This window comes from Epinephelus fuscoguttatus, linkage group LG20 (genome assembly GCF_011397635.1).
Source record: "Epinephelus fuscoguttatus linkage group LG20, E.fuscoguttatus.final_Chr_v1".
Lineage (NCBI taxonomy): Eukaryota > Metazoa > Chordata > Actinopteri > Perciformes > Serranidae > Epinephelus > Epinephelus fuscoguttatus.
This window is the reverse complement of record NC_064771.1, coordinates 1646414-1669256: the sequence shown is the minus strand read 5'-3', so window position 1 is coordinate 1669256 and position 22843 is coordinate 1646414. Positions and strand designations below refer to the sequence as shown.

General features: G+C 40.7%; 1 protein-coding gene across 8 annotated transcripts in view; it reads left to right on the top strand.

Annotated features, from left to right (window-relative positions):
* ccdc57 (coiled-coil domain containing 57) overlaps nucleotides 1–22843 on the top strand; it is a 148179-nt gene that overhangs the window by 16451 nt on the left and 108885 nt on the right. For all 8 annotated transcript variants that reach the window (XR_007448177.1, XM_049563881.1, XM_049563882.1 and 5 more), the window contains one exon: nucleotides 6063–6176. Coding sequence is in view for 7 of the 8 variants with exons in the window: in XM_049563881.1 (XP_049419838.1) it covers nucleotides 6063–6176 (114 nt within the window). In the remaining variant the exon portion in view is untranslated. The remainder of the gene's footprint in view (nucleotides 1–6062; nucleotides 6177–22843) is intronic.

The following is a 22843-nucleotide window of genomic DNA, read 5'->3' as shown; positions in this document are numbered from 1 at the left end:
TGGAAAATAAGAACATATCTGCAAAACTGAGGATGATGATGCTAAATGAAAAAAAAACAAGAATATGAAAAACAAATGTGTGCTTCATGTACATCAGAAGGAAAATGTACATAAATTGTCAGTTTATTCATAGTAGAACAAAACACAAAGTTGAATTTTCCTCTTCTTAAGATAGTCGGAGGAGGCAGTTAGGTGATCTTTCAACTCGTTGAGTGTATTTTTATGCCTCTGCACTAGGGCATTAACAGAAAAATTGATTTGTTAACGTGTCGACGTCAGTGGCACAAGTCGACATCCCCCGGGAGGAGTCGACAAGTCGTGTGTTTTTTCCCTCTCTCTTTCTCTCTGTGTGCTTGTGTACGGAATGCAATCGCTGCCTCTGATTGGCTTACGCTGATACTTTATCCTTGACTAAGTGAAAATACTTGGGCGTACTATAAGCGGAGCAGACTCCGCGAGGAATGTCCGCAGTCATTCAGGCTTTCATAGTGGAGCGCACTTCCGCGTTGTAGTTTCCTGTAAAAATGTCCATGAAAAATGTGAAAAATACATGCCGAGCAGTCACTGGCGCGCGGTCGTAAAATCTGAGCTTTGCGCGCACAGGGCTTGCGAATGTCCGCTTTGAGTCTGCGCGGACCTCTGCAGAGTCCGTTCCGCGTACGTTCCACCCGAGTATGTTCAGGCCTGACAGACACACATCACATGTGTGGAGACACTTCACTTTCCTCCGCCATGCCAATGTGATGACGTCATCAAATGACTTGTCGACTTCGACTTTACTGACAGATAAGTCGACCTGAAAAAAGTCAAAGTTGTTAATGCCCTACTCTGCACTGGTGATAGCCACAGGCATAATGTTTTCAAGTTAGCCGTTCATCCCATTCTTGGAAACGTAGTATCTTAAGAACGCCTTATGAGAATTTCTTCAAATTTTCCTTTGAGTCAAGAATGAACTGATTACAATTTGGTGTTTCAAAGGTCAAGGTCAGTGTGACCTCTTCCATCTCACTCTTGTAAACGCAGTACCTCAAGAACACCTCGAGTGAATCTTCTTTGACCAGAAAACAGGGTTCAACGCTAAGGTTTTTTTTTCACTTGCCCGGTTGGGCAAGTTGGTCAGAGATCTACTTGCCCAAAGTCAGTTTTTACTTGCCCTGTAAAAATTGTTTAATTAAGCGACTATCAAATAACAAAGACTGCATTTATTTTTATGTTATGTAATCTTTATTCACACTGTATTTATTAATTAAAACAACATATGTCATGTATTGTAGCTTAATTCCTACACAAAAATGACAGTGTCAGGGCTTAAAGTCAAAAATTTGTCAATCGTTCTCCGTCTATAATTTTGCGCCCTACTTGAGCCATGCCCACCTCTATTTATTTTTCACCCCTCTCTCCAGTTCTGCTATATTAACACCGGGTTTAATATATTTTGCTTCCATCTCTCTGTCCTGCTGTACTCTACTTCGACGCTACTTAGCTCTCTCTCTACTCTACCAGTAGACTACCACATCCACCTGTTGCACAAAACGCACACAGCAGTGTTTCCCCTAGGATGGAGTTGTAGCAGCGGAGGTGAAGCGCACGCATGAAAAATAATTTTCACATGCGTGAAACTTTTTTGTATGCTTGCAAAGCACAGCCTGCTGGGATGTTTCTATGTAGGCTATCTACTGGCACCAGAAGGGCTCTCTTGGACTAAGTACATACAGTACATGTGTGCACAGTATGAGCAGGTGAAATGTCTGTCTAGCTTACATATGAGGTGTCTCAAGATTTAGGAACATACAATTTTATTGAATATAATAAAGTAAAAAGTCACATGACATGCTGCTGTTTTGTGCTATGACCTATTTAAGTGTTGGAAGTTGTTATTTACGTGACAACGCCTGAACACAACACAAGCTTAGCATGAGTGCCGTGCTACGCGCTCAGAGCAGCAGTCTGTTGGTTATTTACACACTGTCCATAACAATAACTTTGTCAGCTGACAAACTGCGCCGGGTTCGGGTCAGGTTTGGTCAGGAAAATGCGGCCCAAGCCGCTCTAGCGTGCTCACCTGTGTGTGTGGCGGAACTCCGCCATGCGCGATACAGAGAGCAGAGGAGAATTGTTAACGTGTGACCATGTAGAGACAGAAATGACACGATGGCATAACACCATAAATAGTATATTGTTATGTTATTATATGAAGCGTCCGTCATGCAAAATAATATCAATGGGGGCTGTGGGCAGGACATTGTTACACAGCTGTGCCTGTGGCTTCAGGCAGAGAGACCGCTGCATCAGAGCAGAAGAGCACATTTTAAAATACATTTATTTTATCAATTAGTTATCAACTTTTACTGTTTTTAGCAACTTGCCCGATCGGGCAAGTGAGTTGTTAGTTTACATGCCCCGGGCAATCGGGCAGTCCTTATTGTTGAGCCCTGCCAGAAGATAAACTAATTAGAATTTGGCAGTCAAAGGTCAAGGTCACTGTGTCCTTGCATTTGTCTCATTATATGAACGTGATATGTCAAGAAAGCTTTGAGGGAATTTTCTCAAATTTGGCACAAGTGTCAGTGACAAATGAAGTGACAAAAATTTGGTTGTTGAAGGTCAAAGATCAAGGTCACTGTGAATTCATAAAACGTGCTTTTGGCCATAACTTAATAATTCTTACGCTAGTTATGACAAAATTTCACTCAAATGTGTAATACCCAAATATCTTCATACAAGGCACTGCCGGTGCCCTTGAGCAAGGCACTGAACCCCCGAACTGCTCGGGACGCCTGACCAAAGCAGCCCCCTCACTCTGACATCTCTCCACTTTGTGCACGTAGAGGTCCTGTTTGTGCATGTGTGTGTATTTCGGACCTGTGTGTTAATGACACCGGAGTGAAAAAAATTGAATTTCCCCTCAGGGGGATTAATAAAGTATATAAAATTTAAAAAATCAAAGGAAAACTTCACTGCGACTTCATAATATTCTGCAAAAACACATTTCTGGACATTATTCAAGGTCATGTCTTAGGAACAGAAGGGGAGACATTTGGTCAGATACTGAATTGGTGACACTAATCTTGGGTGTCTACCTTGAAACTATGCTGAATGTACAGAACTTCTGTGCTACCAGGAGGAAGATGTGTGTGAAGCTTCAATGTTTTTACATACATGCATGTAAACTGTCAGTGCAACTTGACATGTTCGCAGAGGCATACAACCGTGAGGCGAAAATTCTAGTTTGCTTGACAGTGGAGCTGTCATATAAGGCGCTGGCCTGACCATCGGGAGCAGTTTGGCTTTACCGCAAAGTGTAAAGTATAAGCTAGGGATAAAACTTCCAATCTTGCAGTAATGTAAGATTGGCTCTACCTCATGAACCACAGCTATATTTAACAACCACATTTTTTCAAGTCATCAACTGTTTTCTTATTCCAACTCCACCACCAGTATTACTTTATAAACTGTTCATTTATGTTCAAAACCCCTTTGTATATAACACACAATTGCATAAGGAAGTAATTTGCTACATTCTGCTATGCTATATACTTGGTAAATAAGTAAATAGAGAGTCAAAATAAACTATAAAGCACAGTTGATTCACATGATAGCTGAAAAGCCACCCTTAAGAGGGCAAATCCTGAAAGTTAATTATTTATGTTGTAATGCATGAATGTGTGGGGGACAACAGCTGAGAGAAAAAAAACAGATCTGCAGCCTTAAATGTGATTAGGGTTACAATACTAAACTAGAGAAGCAATTTCTGAAGAAATTGCGGGTGTGAATGCTGCGAGCTGAAGCCACGCTGCAATGCTGCCTTGAATACAATAAAGTTTGAATGATTTGAATGTTTGAAGGTTTGTTGCAAAGCTGACGCCACACTGAATAGCTGCCTATTATAAAATAAAGTTTGAATGATTTGAATATTTGAATGTTTTACTGAGATTTATGAAATCCAATATGGCCGCCACCTAGTGACGCCACAATATGCAAATTAGATGAGTTACTTTACTCCCATCAGATTCCTCTTCCTTTATTTTGAGGATGAGACGACAAAAACAGCACAAAACAAAAGAAATGTACTGTGTAAACATGTTAAAAATGCTGTTTTACTGAGATTTATGAAATCCAATATGGCCGCCGCCTAGTGACGCCACGATATGCAAATTAGATGAGTTAATTTACTCCCATCACAAACTTTGGGTCATGATGAATAGTTTTCTCGTTTACAGTATGCCTTTATCTCTCACCACTTTCATGCGAAAGCCTTTTGAAATGTTGAAATGAATATTTTCCTCAAATAACTCTGGCAACTAAAGGGTTAAAATGGAGATTCTGTCCCTGTCATGTCTGCAGGTAAGATATAGACACACACACACACATCATGTTTCTGTGAGTTTGTGTGGCACAGCGGTTGCCATGGTAATAAACTAGGTGCACCTGGCAGAAGAGCAGAGAGAGACAGACAGAACACAGATAAGAGAGCTCTTTTAGAAGAGATTTAACTCCTCGAACAAATTCTTCGCATACCCAAAGCGTTGGTCCCATCATGAAAATAAAGTGATGGTGAGAGACAGCCACTTCTAGTGAACGTACATGTCGTGTTTTATATTTCTCGAGTCCAAAATGGGGTCACCAGAGCGAGTTACAAATGTGTTGCACCTCAGCTGTTTCCAGAAATTTCTCCTCTCAGATTACATGGGGGTGAATGAGAAAAAAATCGGCGCTCCCTTCGCTTTGGAGCCGCTCAGCAAAAATGTGTACATGTGACAGATTCCATGTCAACATTTCTGTGAGCAGGACAAATTTTCCTATGTTTTGTGGTATAAATTGTGTATGTACAGTGAAAATTGTGGCCGTATGAGCGAGTTGAAGAGAAAATTTCTTAATTAATTTTCAGCTGCTCTTCACTCTAGTGATGACATCACTCACTCTAGCTCACTAATACACACCATTATAAAGTCTGAGAAGGGCTGAAAACTTCATGTATTTTAAACTGACTTTGTAGAAAAACTAAAAGAGATATTGAAAATTTGAATTAGTTCCTGAAAGTCGACAACAGCGTCAACATTTGAGAGTTGGAATGGAGTTTCTACGTCAATGTATGAATTCATGATGTGTGGGTGAAGATGAGTGAGTTTGAAGGATTTTCTCATTGACTTCCATTATAACAAAGTTTCAGAAAACACTGAATATTTTTGAAAGTTTGAATGGTATTGAAAAGTTGAATCATATGTAAAATGTCAGCAAAATGATGAATATTTTCCATTTTGAATGGAGTTTCTAGCTGAAAGTATGAATCGGTAGTCACAGTTTGAAAAAAGGTGAAATTTTTAGATTTTTGAGGATTCCGTAATGCATTCCCAATGGGAAAAGGATTTGGGAAAAATCGAAAATATCTCGGAAAGTATGAATTTTAGGAAAAAAGTGAATACATCCGTGAATGTCCTAATTCAGCTGAACGTTTTCATGTTTGAACGGTTTTAATCGGTTGAAGTTTGTGGAACTAGTAGCGGTCCAACCGTTTTTGCTCCATCCGCTTTAATAGAAGTCGGAATTTTAACGTTGAATTCCCGGGAAAATATGAAGGTTATGGAAAAATTTGAAAGTTTCCGATAATGTCCTAATGAAGCTGAATCTGAAGAAGTTTGAATCGGTTGAAGTATGTTGAAGATAATTGATGTTGAAAAACGCGGCGGAAGAATAATAAGAAGAAGAAAAATAAAGAATTTTGGTAGTAGAAGAACATAGGTTGAGAGTGATTGGGTGCTTGCAGCATTCACACCCAATTATGGGATATGTAATATGCATATGCTTAAGGTAGCACACGCTATACAGTGGTGTCATTCTGTTTTGTAGTGGAATATGGGTTCATACAAAGAATAAAAAAAAATAAAAAATCAAAGACGTGTAGTATGTTCATTTAATTTCCTCATACACCTCAACATGACATAAAGCATTGTGTTGATAAGAGACAGGGGGACTCTGTGGAACCTTATTAATCCATTGTATTAAATCCAGAGGTAAAAAGAGAACAGTAACAGCTGATACTGAAAGACTGTTGTCACTTGCAGGCAGGGGGAGCTGAACCAGCTCTGTATGCAGGTTGCTCAGCTGGAGAGGCAGAGAGCCAGAGAAACTCAGGAGAGGCAGGAGGAGCTCAGGCTGCAGCTGGACACGCTCAAGAGGTGAGTGAGGGGGAAGAAACTGAGAAGAAAAAAAATTAAAGCTCTTATGGTTGATCCATTCTGAATATACTGTCGGTAAAGTAACTCTTCTGCGGTGAAGGAAGTGTGAGAGTAAGAGATGAGAACCCCACCACACAGTAACAACTAAATACCTAAGTTATGTCATCATCTTTGTTGTTTCAAGTCAAGTCAAGTCAAGTCAAACTTTATTTATAAAGCACATTTAAAAACAACCTCAGTTGACCAAAGTGCTGTACAGTTATTGAAATATAAAATAATCATATACAAATATCATAATAAATAAAACAAAGGAAATAGTAAGGGCTCAATTTAAAAAACTAAAAATTAGATTAAAAAAAAGGGAAATAAAAAAGTAAAAAGAGTAAAAAGAGTAAAAGCCAAGGATTCTTGCCTAGCAGGGACTGAACGCCAAGGAGAAAAGATGGGTTTTCAGTAATGTTTTAAAGTGCTCAACAGACTGTGCAGCTCTAACCTGGAATGGTAGGCTGTTCCACAGCTTTGGGGCCGCCACTGAGAAGGCTCTGTCCCCACGAGTAGAGAGTCTGGACCGAGGTACTGCCAGGAGCAGCTGGTTTGACGACCTAAGTGCTCTAGAAGTACTGTGAGGCTGTACAAGCTCTGATAAATAAGACGGTGCCAGACCATTTAAACACTTAAAAACAATTAATAAAACCTTGAACTGGATCCTAAAATTAACAGGCAACCAGTGCAAAGATGCAAGGACTGATGTGATCACACCGTTTCTTTCCAGTCAGCAGGCGTGCGGCTGCATTTTGGACTACTTGTAAACGATGCTGTGCTGACTGGTCGAGACCAACAAACAAAGAGTTACAGTAGTCTAGGCGTGATGTAACAAAGGTGTGAATAACTTTCTCAAAATAATCTCGGGGGAGATATACCTTTACTTTTGCTAATAGTCTTAGCTGGAAGAAGCTCGTTTTGACAATAGAGCTTATCTGCTTATCAAACCTAAAGTCACTGTCTAAAATAACACCAAGGTTCCTTGCAAAAGGGTGGCAGTGAGACTTAAGGGTGCCAATGGCGCTGTCATACCCATCTAACAGATTTTGTTGGCCAAACAAAATAATCTCAGTTTTATTTTTGTTCATGGAGAGAAAGTTGACTTCCATCCAAGATCGGATGTCATTGAGGCAGTCTAATAAGACCTGAACAGAGGCTTACTCATTTGTTTTTAAAGGCAGATAGATTTGTACGTCATCTGCAAAGCAATGAAATGAGACATTGTGCTTTCTAAATATGGATCCCAATGGCAACATATATATTGAAAAGAGGAGGGCCCAAAATAGAACCCTGAGGCACCCCACAGTTCAGGGGGGAAGAGGCTGAAGAATACTGGCCCAGCTGGACAGAGAAGCTCCTATCTGAGAGGTAGGACTGAAACCACTTAAGAACAGTACCCTTAATGCCCACACAGGTGTTTAAGCGAGACAGGAGAATGTTGTGATCCACCGTATCAAAGGCAGCCGTCAGATCCAGAAGGACCAGGACTGCAGAGCTACCAGAGTCAACTGTCAAAAGAAGGTCATTTAAAATTCTTAAAAGCACCGTTTCTGTGCTATGACGTGACTTAAAACCAGACTGGAACTTCTCGGAAATGTCATTTAGATCAATAAAAGACTGCAGCTGTTCATTAACCACCTTCTCCAAGACCTTAGAAAGAAAAGGAAGCTTGGAGATAGGCCTAAAGTTGGATAAAACTGTGGGGTCAAGATTATGTTTTTGATGAGGGCTGGACCACAGCATGTTTAAAGGCAGCTGGGACACATCCAGACATCAAAGATGAATTTATCAGATCCATAACACAGGGCCCAATGATATGGAAAACGTCCTTAAAAAGGCGGGTGGGATGCTGTCAAGAGGACAGTGAAGGCCTGAGGTGCTGGACAATATCAGTTAAAGCTGAGAGAGACACTTGTTCAAATGTGTCAAAAACAGCAGGGCAATTGGGAAAGATGGCAGGATCTAATGCAGGCGGCAAAAGAGAGGACCTAATATCAGAAATCTTGCCAATAAAAAACCTTAGAAAATCTTCACACAGTTTAGGAGAAGGAACAACACCATTGTGGTCACAGGGGTTTAAAAGAGTATTTAAGGTATTAAAAAGAAACTGAGGTTTATGACTACTGACTGACACAAGATTGGATAAAAACAGACTCTTGGCAGCTTTAACAGCTTTCTGATACTGCAATAGACTGTTTTTTAAAATGTCCAAAGAAACGTGTAGATGATCTTTCTTCCACTTCCTCTCGGCGCGTCTGCATACACGTCTTAAAGTGTGAGTGGTGTCATTAAGCCATGGCTCTGTGACTGGCTTAGAGCGTTTGCACCTAAAAGGAGCCACCAAGTCTAATATGTCAGTGCAAGTACAATTAAAAGTGTCTATAAACTCATCAGGAGTAAGAGTACCATAATGATCCTGAGTATGTAGCACAGAATGATTAAATGCTGCAGAAAACTCAGAAGCAGTTGAAGGGTTAATTGTGCGCACACGGCGGTCCGTGGCGCACAGTTTCACATGAGAGTGGGGCAATGTAATATGAAATAAAAATCAAACATGATTGATTTCAGACATCAAATCAAACATGAAATCAGACATCATAAACAGTGGTAGCGATGGGGCCTGCTGCAGATACAAGTAGAGTAGTACTCTACTTGTCCAACTCTTGGGGTCCAGAGACTTGATTCATAAACCAGTGCACAAGATCCATGCTAAAAATGTTCATGGGCACAAAAGCTGAAAAGGGTGTGCACCAAAACATAGTAAGATTTATACAGCCATATATATATAAAAACCCCAATTCACTCACTCAATTTAAAAACATTTTGGAAACGGCTTGCAGTGTAAACTTTTGGTTTAGTACAATACAGTAACACACAAATTTTGAGTACACCAGACACAAAATGAATGTCTCACATGACCCTTGTCTGACAGGAATTTCAGTTTAACATATGTTTTTTGGTTATTGAGCATTTAACTCGATGTCATATGACCATAAAAACATTGAGTACACATTTTACAACAAAAAATTACAATTTAAAAATTTAATTAAATTGGACTTAAGGTGAGGTGTGACACTGTTCAGCTAAGCTATCCTACCACCATGCATCAGCTGCAAAACTGGATTAAACTTTGCTAAAATAGTCTCAGAAACTGCTTTTAACAAATATGTCGCAAGACCCGAAGCAAAGTCCACCTCATTCAACAAGACAACCTAAAAAAATAATGGAGGACGACAAGCTCAATGGACACCTGAGGACACCAAATCTGAACTTGTCAGCATCAAAGGTCTCTTGCAAGGGATTGCAGCAGATGTGAGTAGCATAAAAACAGGCCTGGAAACACTTTAAACCACGGTAGAGAAAGTTGCGTACTTGGAAGATGCAGGGAGGCGGAATAGCGTTCATGTGACAGGCATACCTGAAAATGCAGAAAAACACACCTACATGGTTTCTCGCTCACCATACTCACTGATATACTGGGTCTTGACGTGAATTTGGATTTGAGCTAGAACGAGCCCACTGCGTGAAGAGTTGAATAGCAGGGCAACAGGATCTTCTTCTTCCAGGATCCCTCTCAAGATGTGCTCCAGCAGCGTCGGCAGTTTGACACCGTAAAGAATATGGGTATGTCACATTCCATGCTGTACCCAGCGACTCTGAGGGTCTCCACAAACAGGACCCACACCTTCACCTCGCCAGACGTAGCAGCTTACTTCCTTGCAGCGCAGGACTCAGTGTCCAGACTGAGTGCTTAACTGCTTAACCACTGATGGCCATATCGGTATGTTCGGATATTAACCTACACATAGTTTATTATTATTATTATGCACCGGTTCCATACTGTTCATTCCCATTCTACTTTACGGTTACCTGAGCTAAGGCAAGTCAGGTATCCTTTTCATACTGATGCACTATGGTAGTTTAGTTGGAGTAGGAGAGCCACACGTTCTTTTTTGGGTCATTGTTGTTTTTTCTATATGTGGTGTTCACATTTTAGTGTTATGTTTTATGTAAGATCTGTTCTTTAACAAATTTTCATTCTGATGTGCATTGTAAGGTGTGTATCTGAATGACAATAAGGTCAGTCTAAGTCTATTACCCAACATTCACAGGCAGAAGGCAATCGATACAATGGAAAAGGAGTTAAATCTATCAATCAATTAATCTTTATTTATAAAGCACGTTTCATACAAAAAATGTAGCACAAAGTGCTTTACATGGTTAGAAGAAATGCCCCTCCCATCCACCCCCCAGCCACCCACACCCCCACAGACACACCCACCCACAAACAGTCATGATGTAGACATAAAAACATGTGGCAGAGCGCAGAGCAACCAGGTGAGGAAACAATACCGCAGGGAGCCATCTGCACCGGGAGCTGATCACAGCCTGTGGCCACCAGGGGCCTGTATCACGAAGCAAGATCAACCTTTCCTGGGTTACCCAGACCTATCCTGGGTTGACTAACCCTAACAATGGCAATCAGGATAATCGATATCACGACGCTGGATATCAACTCGGTAACTCAACCCAGAGTTGCTTTATCAAGAGCCGTGAACGCGCACGCAGCGGACCAATCACAATCATGAGAGAAGCGCAGCGTCACTGAGCATCCTCACAGAGCGCCGTATGTGAGGAAAAAAGTATTTCTCATGTGAGGATCAGAGATTAATTCTACTAAAATATGAGGAGGAGAAAAGCAACATTAGAGAAAAGGCCAACACCGTGGCAGCTGCAGGAGGAGGAAACATGCGTGGCAACGCGTAACGGGATGAATAATGTTTAGTTTTAGTTTATTTGCACATAATGTGAAAAACAGACAGTATAACATTTACAAGATTAAAAAAAAGAAAAGTGCCGGAGAGGTTAGAAGCCACTAAAAGCTTATCAAATAAATTCCCCTGTCAAAACATCAATGAAATCACATAATAGAGAAGAAAAAAAAAACGGGTGAGGAAAGAAGAAATAGAGGAGGAGAGAGGGAAAAATCAAGACAACACAAGGCAGCAAATAAAATGATGTGTAGGTTAAATGACTCATCACTGGTTCAAGTAGCTACAGTACCTGTACCTGTACATCTGACACTGATCACACCCTTGAATCCCATGAAATCAATGCTGCGCAGATGAATTGCGTGTATTACAATTATCATCTAACATCATTGCGTCTGATAAATTGGTCTTCTTTGTCATAACGTTATATATGCTACAATAAAGCTTAAAGCTGACGCCACAATTAAATCATATCAACACCAAATTGATAGTCTGAATAAAATCATCCTGATATTGAGCTGTGTTAGAAATTAACAGCTGCAGAAATATACCTAGTCTCCCTCTTTAAAAAACAAAAAGGAAAATCCCTCAAACACCATGAAGTGTAGACATGATAGGCTACTTTCCACATTTCCAGCAGCAAAGCTGTCAATTAGGCCCATTATCTTTAACAGGGATCATTTCCTCCAACAAAACAAAATGTTGGCACTAATTAATGGTGCTATTAAGTGTCCGCAAATTATCAGTTTCTTTCTTATGAAGGGGTGGGATGAAAGTTCCACTTCTTTCCACTCCTTTTTGAACAATCTTTTCATTGTCTGTTGTTGTTGCTTTCTTTTCTTTTTTAATGTTCAAAATAAACTTTCAAATCAAAATCAATCAAATGAATTAAACTTCCCGTCATGACTGGGCTGCATTTCTGTCAGCGGAGTCATTTTTTTCCCAACAGCTGATTGGCCAGTGGGTGGTGCTTTTTATAGGATCAGATTCAACCCTGAACTTACCCTGCTCCGGAGCAGGATAGCCGTTCAGAGTAAGTTACCATGGTGATCTACCCCGATAAGAACTGAACCGGCTTCGTGAGACCGAAAACCCAGGGTAAACCCTGAAGTTACCTCGCTAAGACATTAATCCTGCTTCGTGATACAGGCCCCAGGACACCAACACGGAGTCCACCTCAACATGGGCAGATAGAGGGGCCCACACCACTGCCAAGAAGGCAGAGTGCAGCCCCCCCAACCCAGTCGAAGCAAACCCACGAGGCAGCACCAACGCGGCCAGGGCCAATCACAGCCCCCAGTGCAGAGGGTCCCCACTGAGGAAACAATGGAGTTAAAAACTAAGAATAACATAAAACATCGATAAAAGACTAATAGTGACATTAAAACCTCAGTACCAGACTAAAAATGACATTAAAATCTCAGTAAAAACCGAAAAAAACACAAACACCTTTCAAACAATCAAATCCATGGGACTTATTAGCATGAAAACAAGCAGACAAGACAACAAAAATCCCACAGTGAGAGGCAGCAGGACCAGAGGGGTATTCCAGGTAGGAGGTTCAACAAACTGAGTCTAACCCTGAACTCTGAGTTGATTTACCCTGAGATGGGAAACTTTGAGTTACCAGTTCCAGAACAGCTGATTTGAGTTAGTTCAGTCAACTCTGAGTATGTTCAGCCGACAATAAAAAGCCATCATCAATGGAGCTCCGACTCCACGATTCACCATGGCAACAGGTAAATAAAAGACAGCGCCTCCATTTTAATCCAGTGGATGTAGAGATATTAATGCATGTGTAGCACACGGTGCACGTTTATCTTTAAAAGAAGAGCCTGAGTCAGAGCGAGGAAAGTGTAAATAAGTTAACCATAAAGTTAATAAAAAAGTTTTATTCAGTGTTGTCCGTTTATTCAATATTTATCAGACTTACATTTTATTAATGAAGATAAAGTGGTGGAATCTGACTGTATCAGGCTGTAGATACATTACATTATATTAGTTATATACAATATATTTGTTTAGATTTAATCTGATGGGGAAAAACACAGGAGGCAGCAACTGAAAAATAGTAAGATTTAAAACATATAGGCTAGGCTATAGATCAAAGACATAAATACATGACTGTAAACTCACAGTCTGACCCAGTAATAATATGTTTGGTGGTTTGCACTTAAAGACGTTAAGGTTAAAATACGATAGATCTTAAAATGTTGCACATCTATTTGTATCTTTACTCAACAGCATTCAGTGACTTTTTCAGCTACAAATGTAGCAAATTTAAAGACACTGAAATGCTGCACCATTGCTCACTCAGAAATATTAACATATAATCCCCAATATTAGGCTATAGGAATTATGTTCCATCAGTGCAACCAATGACATCAGTGATAGAGATCATTAGTCATTGAAACTAGGTGTCTAAAGCTTCATACTGATTTTTAAAATTTAAAAAATTAGACCTACACATTATGTGCAATAAACATTTGGGAGCTGCTGTAACAGACTGACAGTCTGATCCTTGTGCACAGTGTTATAAAAAAAAATGATATAAAAAGGACAGAGGTTTGATTCTGAGCTGAGGGTGAATTCTCACCGTGTAATATTTGAATGTTAAGACAAAAAATGATGTCCAAAGAAATGACTGATGTGCATAAATTCAGTAACTTGAGACAGTCCTGAGGAACAAACTAATATCCAGCAGGATTTAGACTGTTACAGACGGTAAATCTCCGCTAATTAATGCGCTTCGATACAAGCTTTGACACGGACTGAATGAATGAGGAAATGAAACAGCGTGTAAGAGGGAGGAGACAGAGAAAAACTCAGGGTTTATTGAAGAAAACCTGTCAGCGAGCAGGTTATGTTCACAAGAGTCTGTTACCATGGTGATTGACTCAGAGTTTCAGTTACCTCTCTTTCTGGAACGGATAACTCAGAGTTTCCCTCATCTCAGGGTTAACTTATTCTCTTCACATAACCTGCCCTGCATTCCAATACCCATACTACCATACTATTTAGTATGCCAGAAAAAGAATTAGTGTGTCCCAATACATAGTATGTCAGATGCAGTATGCCAAAAGTACTAGGATGTTCTACTACATCAGGTCATATTTTGCAGTATGCATGTCAGCATGCTTCTTTGGCCATTCTGACCCACAATCCTTTGCACAGCGGAAGTTACGTCACACTAACTGAGCTGCAAGTACAACCAACGCCCACACTTCCTTTCATACATGGTTTATTTAATTTAAGATACTAAGACACTACATATTAGGACTGCAATGATCTGATTATATACTGTCACATATCATACAGTTTTTCAAGAACACGGTTACAACATTCAACTTTATTGAGATTATAGTATAATCAATGTTAGGGTTCAACTATGACTACAATATAGAAGATTCTACCAGCATAGGCAGTGGTGTAAGTGTGGTATAAATAATGAATGAATATGACTAAATATGAATACACTATGAGCCAGGTATGAGCAGTATAGACTAGTAAATATATAAATAGTAAAAGTCAAATACATATTAAGTAATGTTTTAAGAATGTGCAAGTATGTTACACTACAAATAAAAGTAATGTGAATGTAAGGCTGCTTCACGTGCAGACAGAATATAGTGCCAGCAGCTGCATAGCTGTAAATATATTTAACAACACACATCTGCCAGCAACAGAGAGCTGTGTGTGAAGGGGGTTAATATGCCTACTGGTGACTAGTTCAATAGACAGGTCACTAATAATAGGCTTGGGACTGTTTACGTGAACACGTCAGTTTATTAGAAACAACAACATACATTATGACATAACAGCAACAGAGCTCTCCGGCACCTCCGACGGTATGCACGACTCTGACAAGCTTGACGAGAGGAGATTTGCTGCATCTCCAAAGTACAACAACACAAAATATTCAAATGTGGCACTACGGACGGAAGTGAGCAAGAGGGTCGGAGTTCAGGGAGCGATGTGATGGCGGATGTAGTGTGTCCCAATAGTATGCATACTGCATGCATACTGCATACTACACTACAAACTTTTTAAGGGCAGCTGCAGTACATACTAAAAGTATATAGTAGAAGTATGCGATTTGGAACGCAGGGCTGCTTTCTGGAATACCCCCCAGCAGTCCCCACACCAGTGCCTCTCCCCTCTGCTGCTGACTCAGGAGCTCTTAAACATGCCAGGTGCAACACACCTGGCATGGAGGAGGTGCAGCACACCTGAGCAGATCTACAGGGGAGGGAAAAGGGACAGCAGCACAGAAGACATACAGCCATAACACCCCCACCCTTAAAACAATGAATAAATAATTTGTCACACTGTCAATCTCAAGTACTGAGATAGTAAAGGTAAATACATTACGGTTAAACACCCCATAGTTCATTGACAAATGCTATTAATTCATTGAAAGTGTAAGAGGAAATGAGTGCTACTTACCAAGGCTGTATGTTAAAATAAACAACTAAACACACAGATTAATAGGACTGATAGGGTGATAAGGTGTCACCTTAGGTCAAATTTGGATCTAACAAGATCGAATCATAAAAAAAAAAAAAAAAAAGCCAAATCAGTGGGTGCCACTCCCACCAGGTGCAAAATGGCTACAACTATGAGGTGAAAAGAAAAACAATGCCAAACAAAGTTACTGCATTTAGCAACACCAAATAACACAGGTGACCAACACAAAAGTGGAGTGCAACAGCCACATACCAAAAAGGATCATACAAGTAGACCAGCTACAAAGTTGCTGCCATACCGACAGCAACACAAAGATCCAACAAAAGTGAACTGCCACTACCACAACACAAAATGGACACCATTTGTTCTTCAACCACACACATAAGTTACTGTAATGGATGCAGGATACCAGCAACACAAATGGACCTGATGAATTGGGAAGCCACACCCACCACTCTAAGATCCAGTGATCTGTGGGGTGACTACGGGTGCGTCCCAAGTCTCTTAAATTACTGCTAGTGCTACTGCTAGCTGACTTTGCTAGCTGTTTAGCCCCTCCCACCTAGGAAAAAATGCGAGGAACTAGCGCTAGGAGCGATTAGCGAGCATTGTCGGTTTAAGAGACATGAGACGGCCTTACTCTGAAGCGTCATGTGAAGCGACGTCCATTCCTGATGACAGCGGCACAACTGGATCTGCTGCATAACGGAGCCAGCATTTAGCGTACATCCCAAGTCTCATTATATTCGCTGATCAAAGCCGTAACCCCCTGCCCCCCGCCGTCATGACTTTGGTCACACAGTTTTGCATGTGTTACCATTGTTATTGAGACATTTGCCGAAGTTTGTGGCAGTTAAAGAACGGTCTGTAGCCCTGCCACTGTCACTGTGATGAGCATCATTATCATTATTATTATCACTATTATTAAATCCACTCGCCATCATTCAACAAGTCAGCTGCTGAGTGAATAAGACATCAGACCTGTCAGTCTACCTCAATCAATTTTATCAATTTTATTTATAAAGCCCAATATCACAAATCACAATTTGCCTCACAGGGCTTTACAGCATACGACATCCCTCTGTCCTTAGGATGCTCACAGCGGATAAGGAAAAACTCCGCAAAAAAACCCTTTAACGGGGGGAAAAACGGTAGAAACCTCAGGAAGAGCAACTGAGGAGGGATCCCTCTTTCAGGACGGACAGACGTGCAATAGATGTCGTACAGAACAGATCAGCATAACAAATTAACAGTAATCCGTATGACACAATGAGAGAGAGAGAGAGAGAGAGAGAGAGAGAGAGAGAGAGAGAGAGAGAGAGAGAGAGAGAGAGAGAGAGACAGTGACAGAGAGAGGTGCAGGACAGACGGTAATGACAGTAGCTTACAACAACATGAAAGTAATAATATTAATTAATATTAATATTAATAGGCTAATTAATATTACCTACAAGCTATTAAACATTATTCCACTCACATGACATGCAGGACAGTTAATGATGGGCAAATGTGTGTGTGTTTGTGTGTGGTGTTATATCAACACGTGTGGTTCTGGACATGAGCAGCTGTACATTTAACAGCCACACATCACCGACAGTCCGCTGAACAATGCAACAGATTGTGAATGAAATAAACTTAATTACAACATGACAGTCTTGCACGAAATATCATTAACGTTACTCTTTGTAGTCACGTAGGCATGTGAATTACAGCGTTTCATTGCAAAGAATGCATGTAACGGGTACACTTGCGCTATTTCTCCACCATCTCGTTCAAATGAGCCAGATAAAGGGGGCGGGTATTTATACGTCATGGCCTCAAGCTGAAAAAGACTTCCTGTTAGGAACCTCTCAACCATCCTAGCTCATAGCTGCTTAAAGCTTGCTGCTAGCTCCTAGCGCTAGCTCCTCGCTACACAAATAAGAGACTTGGGACGGCCTAGAAGATGGCGGACCTCGAACGACTTCCGGTTCAAGCAAGGAGCTAGCAGTAGCACTATAAAAATAAGAGACTTGGGACGCACCCCCTATCCCAAAACCCGAAAAAGGTCACGACGAATTTGCTACAACAAATACCCAAAAGCAGTAACACAAGTGACCACACCAAAAAGTGGACTGCAACAACCACAGAACAAAATGGTCACAATGTAGTTAACCACTACACAAATGTTACCAACTTATACCTAAGCAGCAACCCACAAGTGACCCAACAAATGTGGAGTGCAGTTACCACAACCCTAACGGTTACAAACCACAAGTTACTGCACTTGTATTTATCACAGCTACACAAAACTGTGACCAAACAGAAACTAGTCATCTCAAGCAAAACAAATCACAATCAAGTTGTTCTGTAAAGTGCCAAGTTGCTCTGTAAAGTGCTAAAAACTAGGAAACAAGTTGTTGAAGCACCCCAACCCTGACGTACCTACCAAGACAGCTAACTAACCTAGCTAGTCTTCAGTGGCCTGCAAAGCTCGAGGCGGCTTTACACGCTGAACTCAGTACATCACAGAAGACCGTAGAAACAGCCAACTGTAATATACTGAAGCGTGCCCCCACTCAGGATTACCACCAAAAATAAATAAGGCAAAACAACAAAGTGGCAAGATCTTACCTGCCTGGTGACTACCTAGTCAGGGTGCTCAAAACTAAAGTTTCAACTAAACACAGAGCAACAACCACAAATAATTTAACAAAAGAGATGCCCTCTACACAAAAAGGCCACGAGATACACACAAAAACTTACATTTACATCACCTCATGGATGTTCAGATCCCGGACGAGGCCCCATTTGCTACGCCCCACCCTTAGGCGGCACTATGGGGTGAACAAAACTCCAAACACTGACCCAGCAATAACCGCATAAACACCTTTAAAACAATCAAATCCATGGGACTTATTAGAATGAAAACAAGCAGACAAGACAACAAAAACCCCACAGTGAGAGGCAGCAGGACCAGCAGTCTCCACACCAGAGCCTCTCCCCTCTGCTGCTGGCACAGGAGCTCTTAAACACCTCCTCCATGCCAGGTATGCTGCACTTCCTTAGGTAATGCAGCACACCTGAGCAGATCTACAAGGGAGGGAAAAGGGACAGCAGCACAGAACACATACACAGCCGTAACACACCCTTCAGACGGGGAATTTACTTTTTACTCTCATCCACACACTTCTTATTCAAGAATAGATTATTTTCTTATCTAAGAATCGCTAGTTTCAGTTATTGAGCAAACAGCTAAATAGACACTCTACCCAATCTTACAACACCACCCTACTTGAATTAAATACCCTAAAAGCAGAATTTAATTCCATATTACAGAAGAAAGTTGAATATGCTTTGTTCAGAACCAAACATAAATATTATGAACAAGGGGAGAGGACTGGAAGATTTCTAGCACAGAGAGCAAAGCAGCTGTATACCCAGTCAATTATACCAGCTATACTAAGTGACAGCGGCGAACTGAAGACAGACAATACCGTCATAAATGCCATATTTGCCACATTTTATCAAAATCTTTATAGCTCAGACAACACAGATTATGAAGACATTAGATCCTTTTTATCTAGTGTAAGATGCCCAACCTTGTCAGATAAGGAGCAATGTGAACTTGGAGCTGACATTATGTTGGAGGAGGTTAAAAAGGCTATAAAGGACCTGCAGAGTGGGTAATCTCCTGGGGAGGACGGCCTCCCAGCCAAATTTCATAAAGCTTTTTCAGATCTCCTTGCCTGCGACTACAGTCTTTAAGGATGCAATAGAAAGGGCGCCTCTTACAGATAGTATGCAAACTGCTATAATAACTTTGATTCGTAAAAAAGGCAGGACCCGCAACAATGTGGTAACTACCACCCTGTATCACTGATTAATGTTGACGCTGAAAGTCTCGCCGTTTTCAACTTCACAGATGTTACGGTGTAAGTCAAAATACAACTAGGCAGGTGGACCCAAAAGCAGACTTAACACAGCGGGGCAGAGTTCAAACGGTGATTTAATAACAAAATAAAAAGTAACAGGCACAGGCTTACTTCAAAGCACAAAAGGTCCAGAAAACAAGGTGGAAATCCAAACAGCAAACTGTCATGGTTCGAGTTTCTGTTGGGCACTTCCTGTTTTATTTTGTAGTCTTGTTTCCCCTTGTGTGTCTTTGTTGTCTTTACTTCCTGTCTTTGTCTTTTTCCCGCTCTTTTTTGATCACTGATTCTGTTCACCTGTTTGCTGACCCACCTGTGTCTGATTAGTTTGTCTATTTAGTCCCTGTGTTTCTCCGTGTCTTTGTCAATTCGTGTGTTGTTTTTGGGTGTGAGTTCCTGAGCCTTTCCAGTGTTTTTTCAAGTGTTTTTGGACTCCTTCGTGTTTGCTGTTTGGATTTCCACCTTGTTTTCTGGACCTTTTGTGCTTTGAAGTAAGCCTGTGCCTGTTACTTTTTATTTTGTTATTAAATCACCGTTTGAACTCTGCCCCGCTGTGTTAAGTCTGCTTTTGGGTCCACCTGCCTAGTTGTATTTTGACTCACACCGTAACAACAGAGGGACAAGGCAGGGCTGTCCTCTATCCCCCTTAATATTTGCTCTGGTGCTTGAAATGACAATGTAGTTGGTATAAAGGCAGGCGGTGAAGAGTATAAACTACTCTTGTAAGCAGATGATATTTTTCTACTGTCTAGAAGCCCAGTAACAACTGTGCCCCACATCCTCACTTTGACTGACCCCTTATCAGGTGTATCTGGATACAAAATAAACTGGTCGAAGTCTGAGGCAATGCCCATTTTCGAGATTCTGTCCACCTAGTGTTACGCGGGGATGGCAATTTATATAGTAACCATCTGGCCTAAGATATTTGGGTTTAAAGCTCACTCCATGGCTGGACGACATTATGACGAACAACTTCCTCCCTCTAATTCAGAAAATAGAGCTTATTTTACAGAATAAGACCAAATTGGGGCTGTCCCTCCTGGGGAAAATTAATATCTTAAAGATGATAATAGTCCCCAAAATTAATAACATAAGCTACATTTTACCATTAAGCTTACCACACAATGTATTATTGAAATACAATGAGGCTATATACAACTTTTTGTTGGCTGGTAAAAAAAAAACATACGTAAATCGGACAAACCTTGTGGGCTTAACACTCATGAAAATATGGGGCCCTTATACTGCTGTAACCTGACGTACTGATGAGTTGCACCCTTTGTTACAATCTTAGGTGTGAACTAGTGTACATAATATAAAGTACAATTTGATATTGTACTATGTAAAATATGTATGATGCACATATATATTTTTGTGTGTATCAGGCATCGACATAGATATGTACATATTTATGTATATACAGTACAGGCCAAAAGTTTGGACACACCTTCTCATTCAATGCGTTTTCTTTATTTTCATGACTATTTACATTGTAGATTCTCACTGATGGCATCAAAACTATGAATGAACACATGTGGAGTTATGTACTTAACAAAAAAGGTGAAATAACTGAAAACATGTTTTATATTCTAGTTTCTTCAAAATAGTCACCCTTTGCTCTGATTACTGCTTTGCACACTCTTGGCATTCTCTCCATGAGCTTCAAGAGGTAGTCACCTGAAATGGTTTTCCAACAGTCTTGAAGGAGTTCCCAGAGGTGTTTAGCACTTGTTGGCCCCTTTGCCTTCACTCTGCGGTCCAGCTCACCCCAAACCATCTGGATTGGGTTCAGGTCCGGTGACTGTGGAGGCCAGGTCATCTGCCGCAGCACTCCATCACTCTCCTTCTTGGTCAAATAGCCCTTACACAGCCTGGAGGTGTGTTTGGGGTCATTGTCCTGTTGAAAAATAAATGATCGTCCAACTAAACACAGACCGGATGGGATGGCATGTCGCTGCAGGATGCTGTGGTAGCCATGCTGGTTCAGTGTGCCTTCAATTTTGAATAAATCCCCAACAGTGTCACCAGCAAAACACCCCCACACCATCACACCTCCTCCTCCATTCTTCACAGTGGGAACCAGGCATGTGGAATCCATCCGTTCACCTTTTCTGCGTCTCACAAAGACACGGCGGTTGGAACCAAAGATCTCAAATTTGGACTCATCAGACCAAAGCACAGATTTCCACTGGTCTAATGTCCATTCCTTGTGTTTCTTGGCCCAAACAAATCTCTTCTGCTTGTTGCCTCTCCTTAGCAGTGGTTTCCTAGCAGCTATTTGACCATGAAGGTCTGATTCGCGCAGTCTCCTCTTAACAGTTGTTCTAGAGATGGGTCTGCTGCTAGAACTCTGTGTGGCATTCATCTGGTCTCTGATCTGAGCTGCTGTTAACTTGCAATTTCTGAGGCTGGTGACTCGGATGAACTTATCCTCAGAAGTAGAGGTGACTCTTGGTCTTCCTTTCCTGGGTCGGTCCTCATGTGTGCCAGTTTCGTTGTAGCGCTTGATGGTTTTTGCGACTCCACTTGGGGACACATTTAAAGTTTTTGCAATTTTCCGGACTGACTGACCTTCATTTCTTAAAGTAATGATGGCCACTCGTTTTTCTTTAGTTAGCTGATTAGTTCTTGTCATAATATGAATTTTAACAGTTGTCCAATAGGGCTGTCGGCTGTGTATTAACCTGACTTCTGCACAACACAACTGATGGTCCCAACCCCATTGATGAAGCAAGAAATTCCACTAATTAACCCTGATAAGGCACACCTGTGAAGTGGAAACCATGTCAGGTGACTACCTCTTGAAGCTCATGGAGAGAATGCCAAGAGTGTGCAAAGCAGTAATCAGAGCAAAGGGTGGCTATTTTGAAGAAACTAGAATATAAAACATGTTTTCAGTTATTTCACCTTTTTTTGTTAAGTACATAACTCAACATGTGTTCATTCATAGTTTTGATGCCTTCAGTGAGAATCTACAATGTAAATAGTAATGAAAAGAAAGAAAACGCATTGAATGAGAAGGTGTGTCCAAACTTTTGGCCTGTACTGTATCTGTGTCTCAGTTGTTTTCCCTCTGTCCTTGTTCCCTTTGTTCTGTCTTGCTGTAGTTTTATTTGTTGTGATTTCTCGACTTGTGATGAATCTTATTGGTTGTATTTTTTTTATTATTGTTATTGTTTGTTTATTTGTTTGTTTTGCTTGGTTTGTTTGAAAAAACAATAAAAAAGAAATTACAAAAAAAATGCAATTAAATTAGAAAAATACAGTCAGGTCCATAATTATTTGGTCAATGATACAGTTGTCGTCATTTTGGCTCTGTACACCACCACAATGGGTTTTAAATAAAACAATGAATACCTGCTTAAAGTGCAGACTCTCAGCTTTCATTTAAGGCTTTTTTCAAAAATGTAGTATGAACCGTGTAGGAATGACAACCATTTCTTCACACAGTCCCCCAACTTTAAGGGCTCATAAG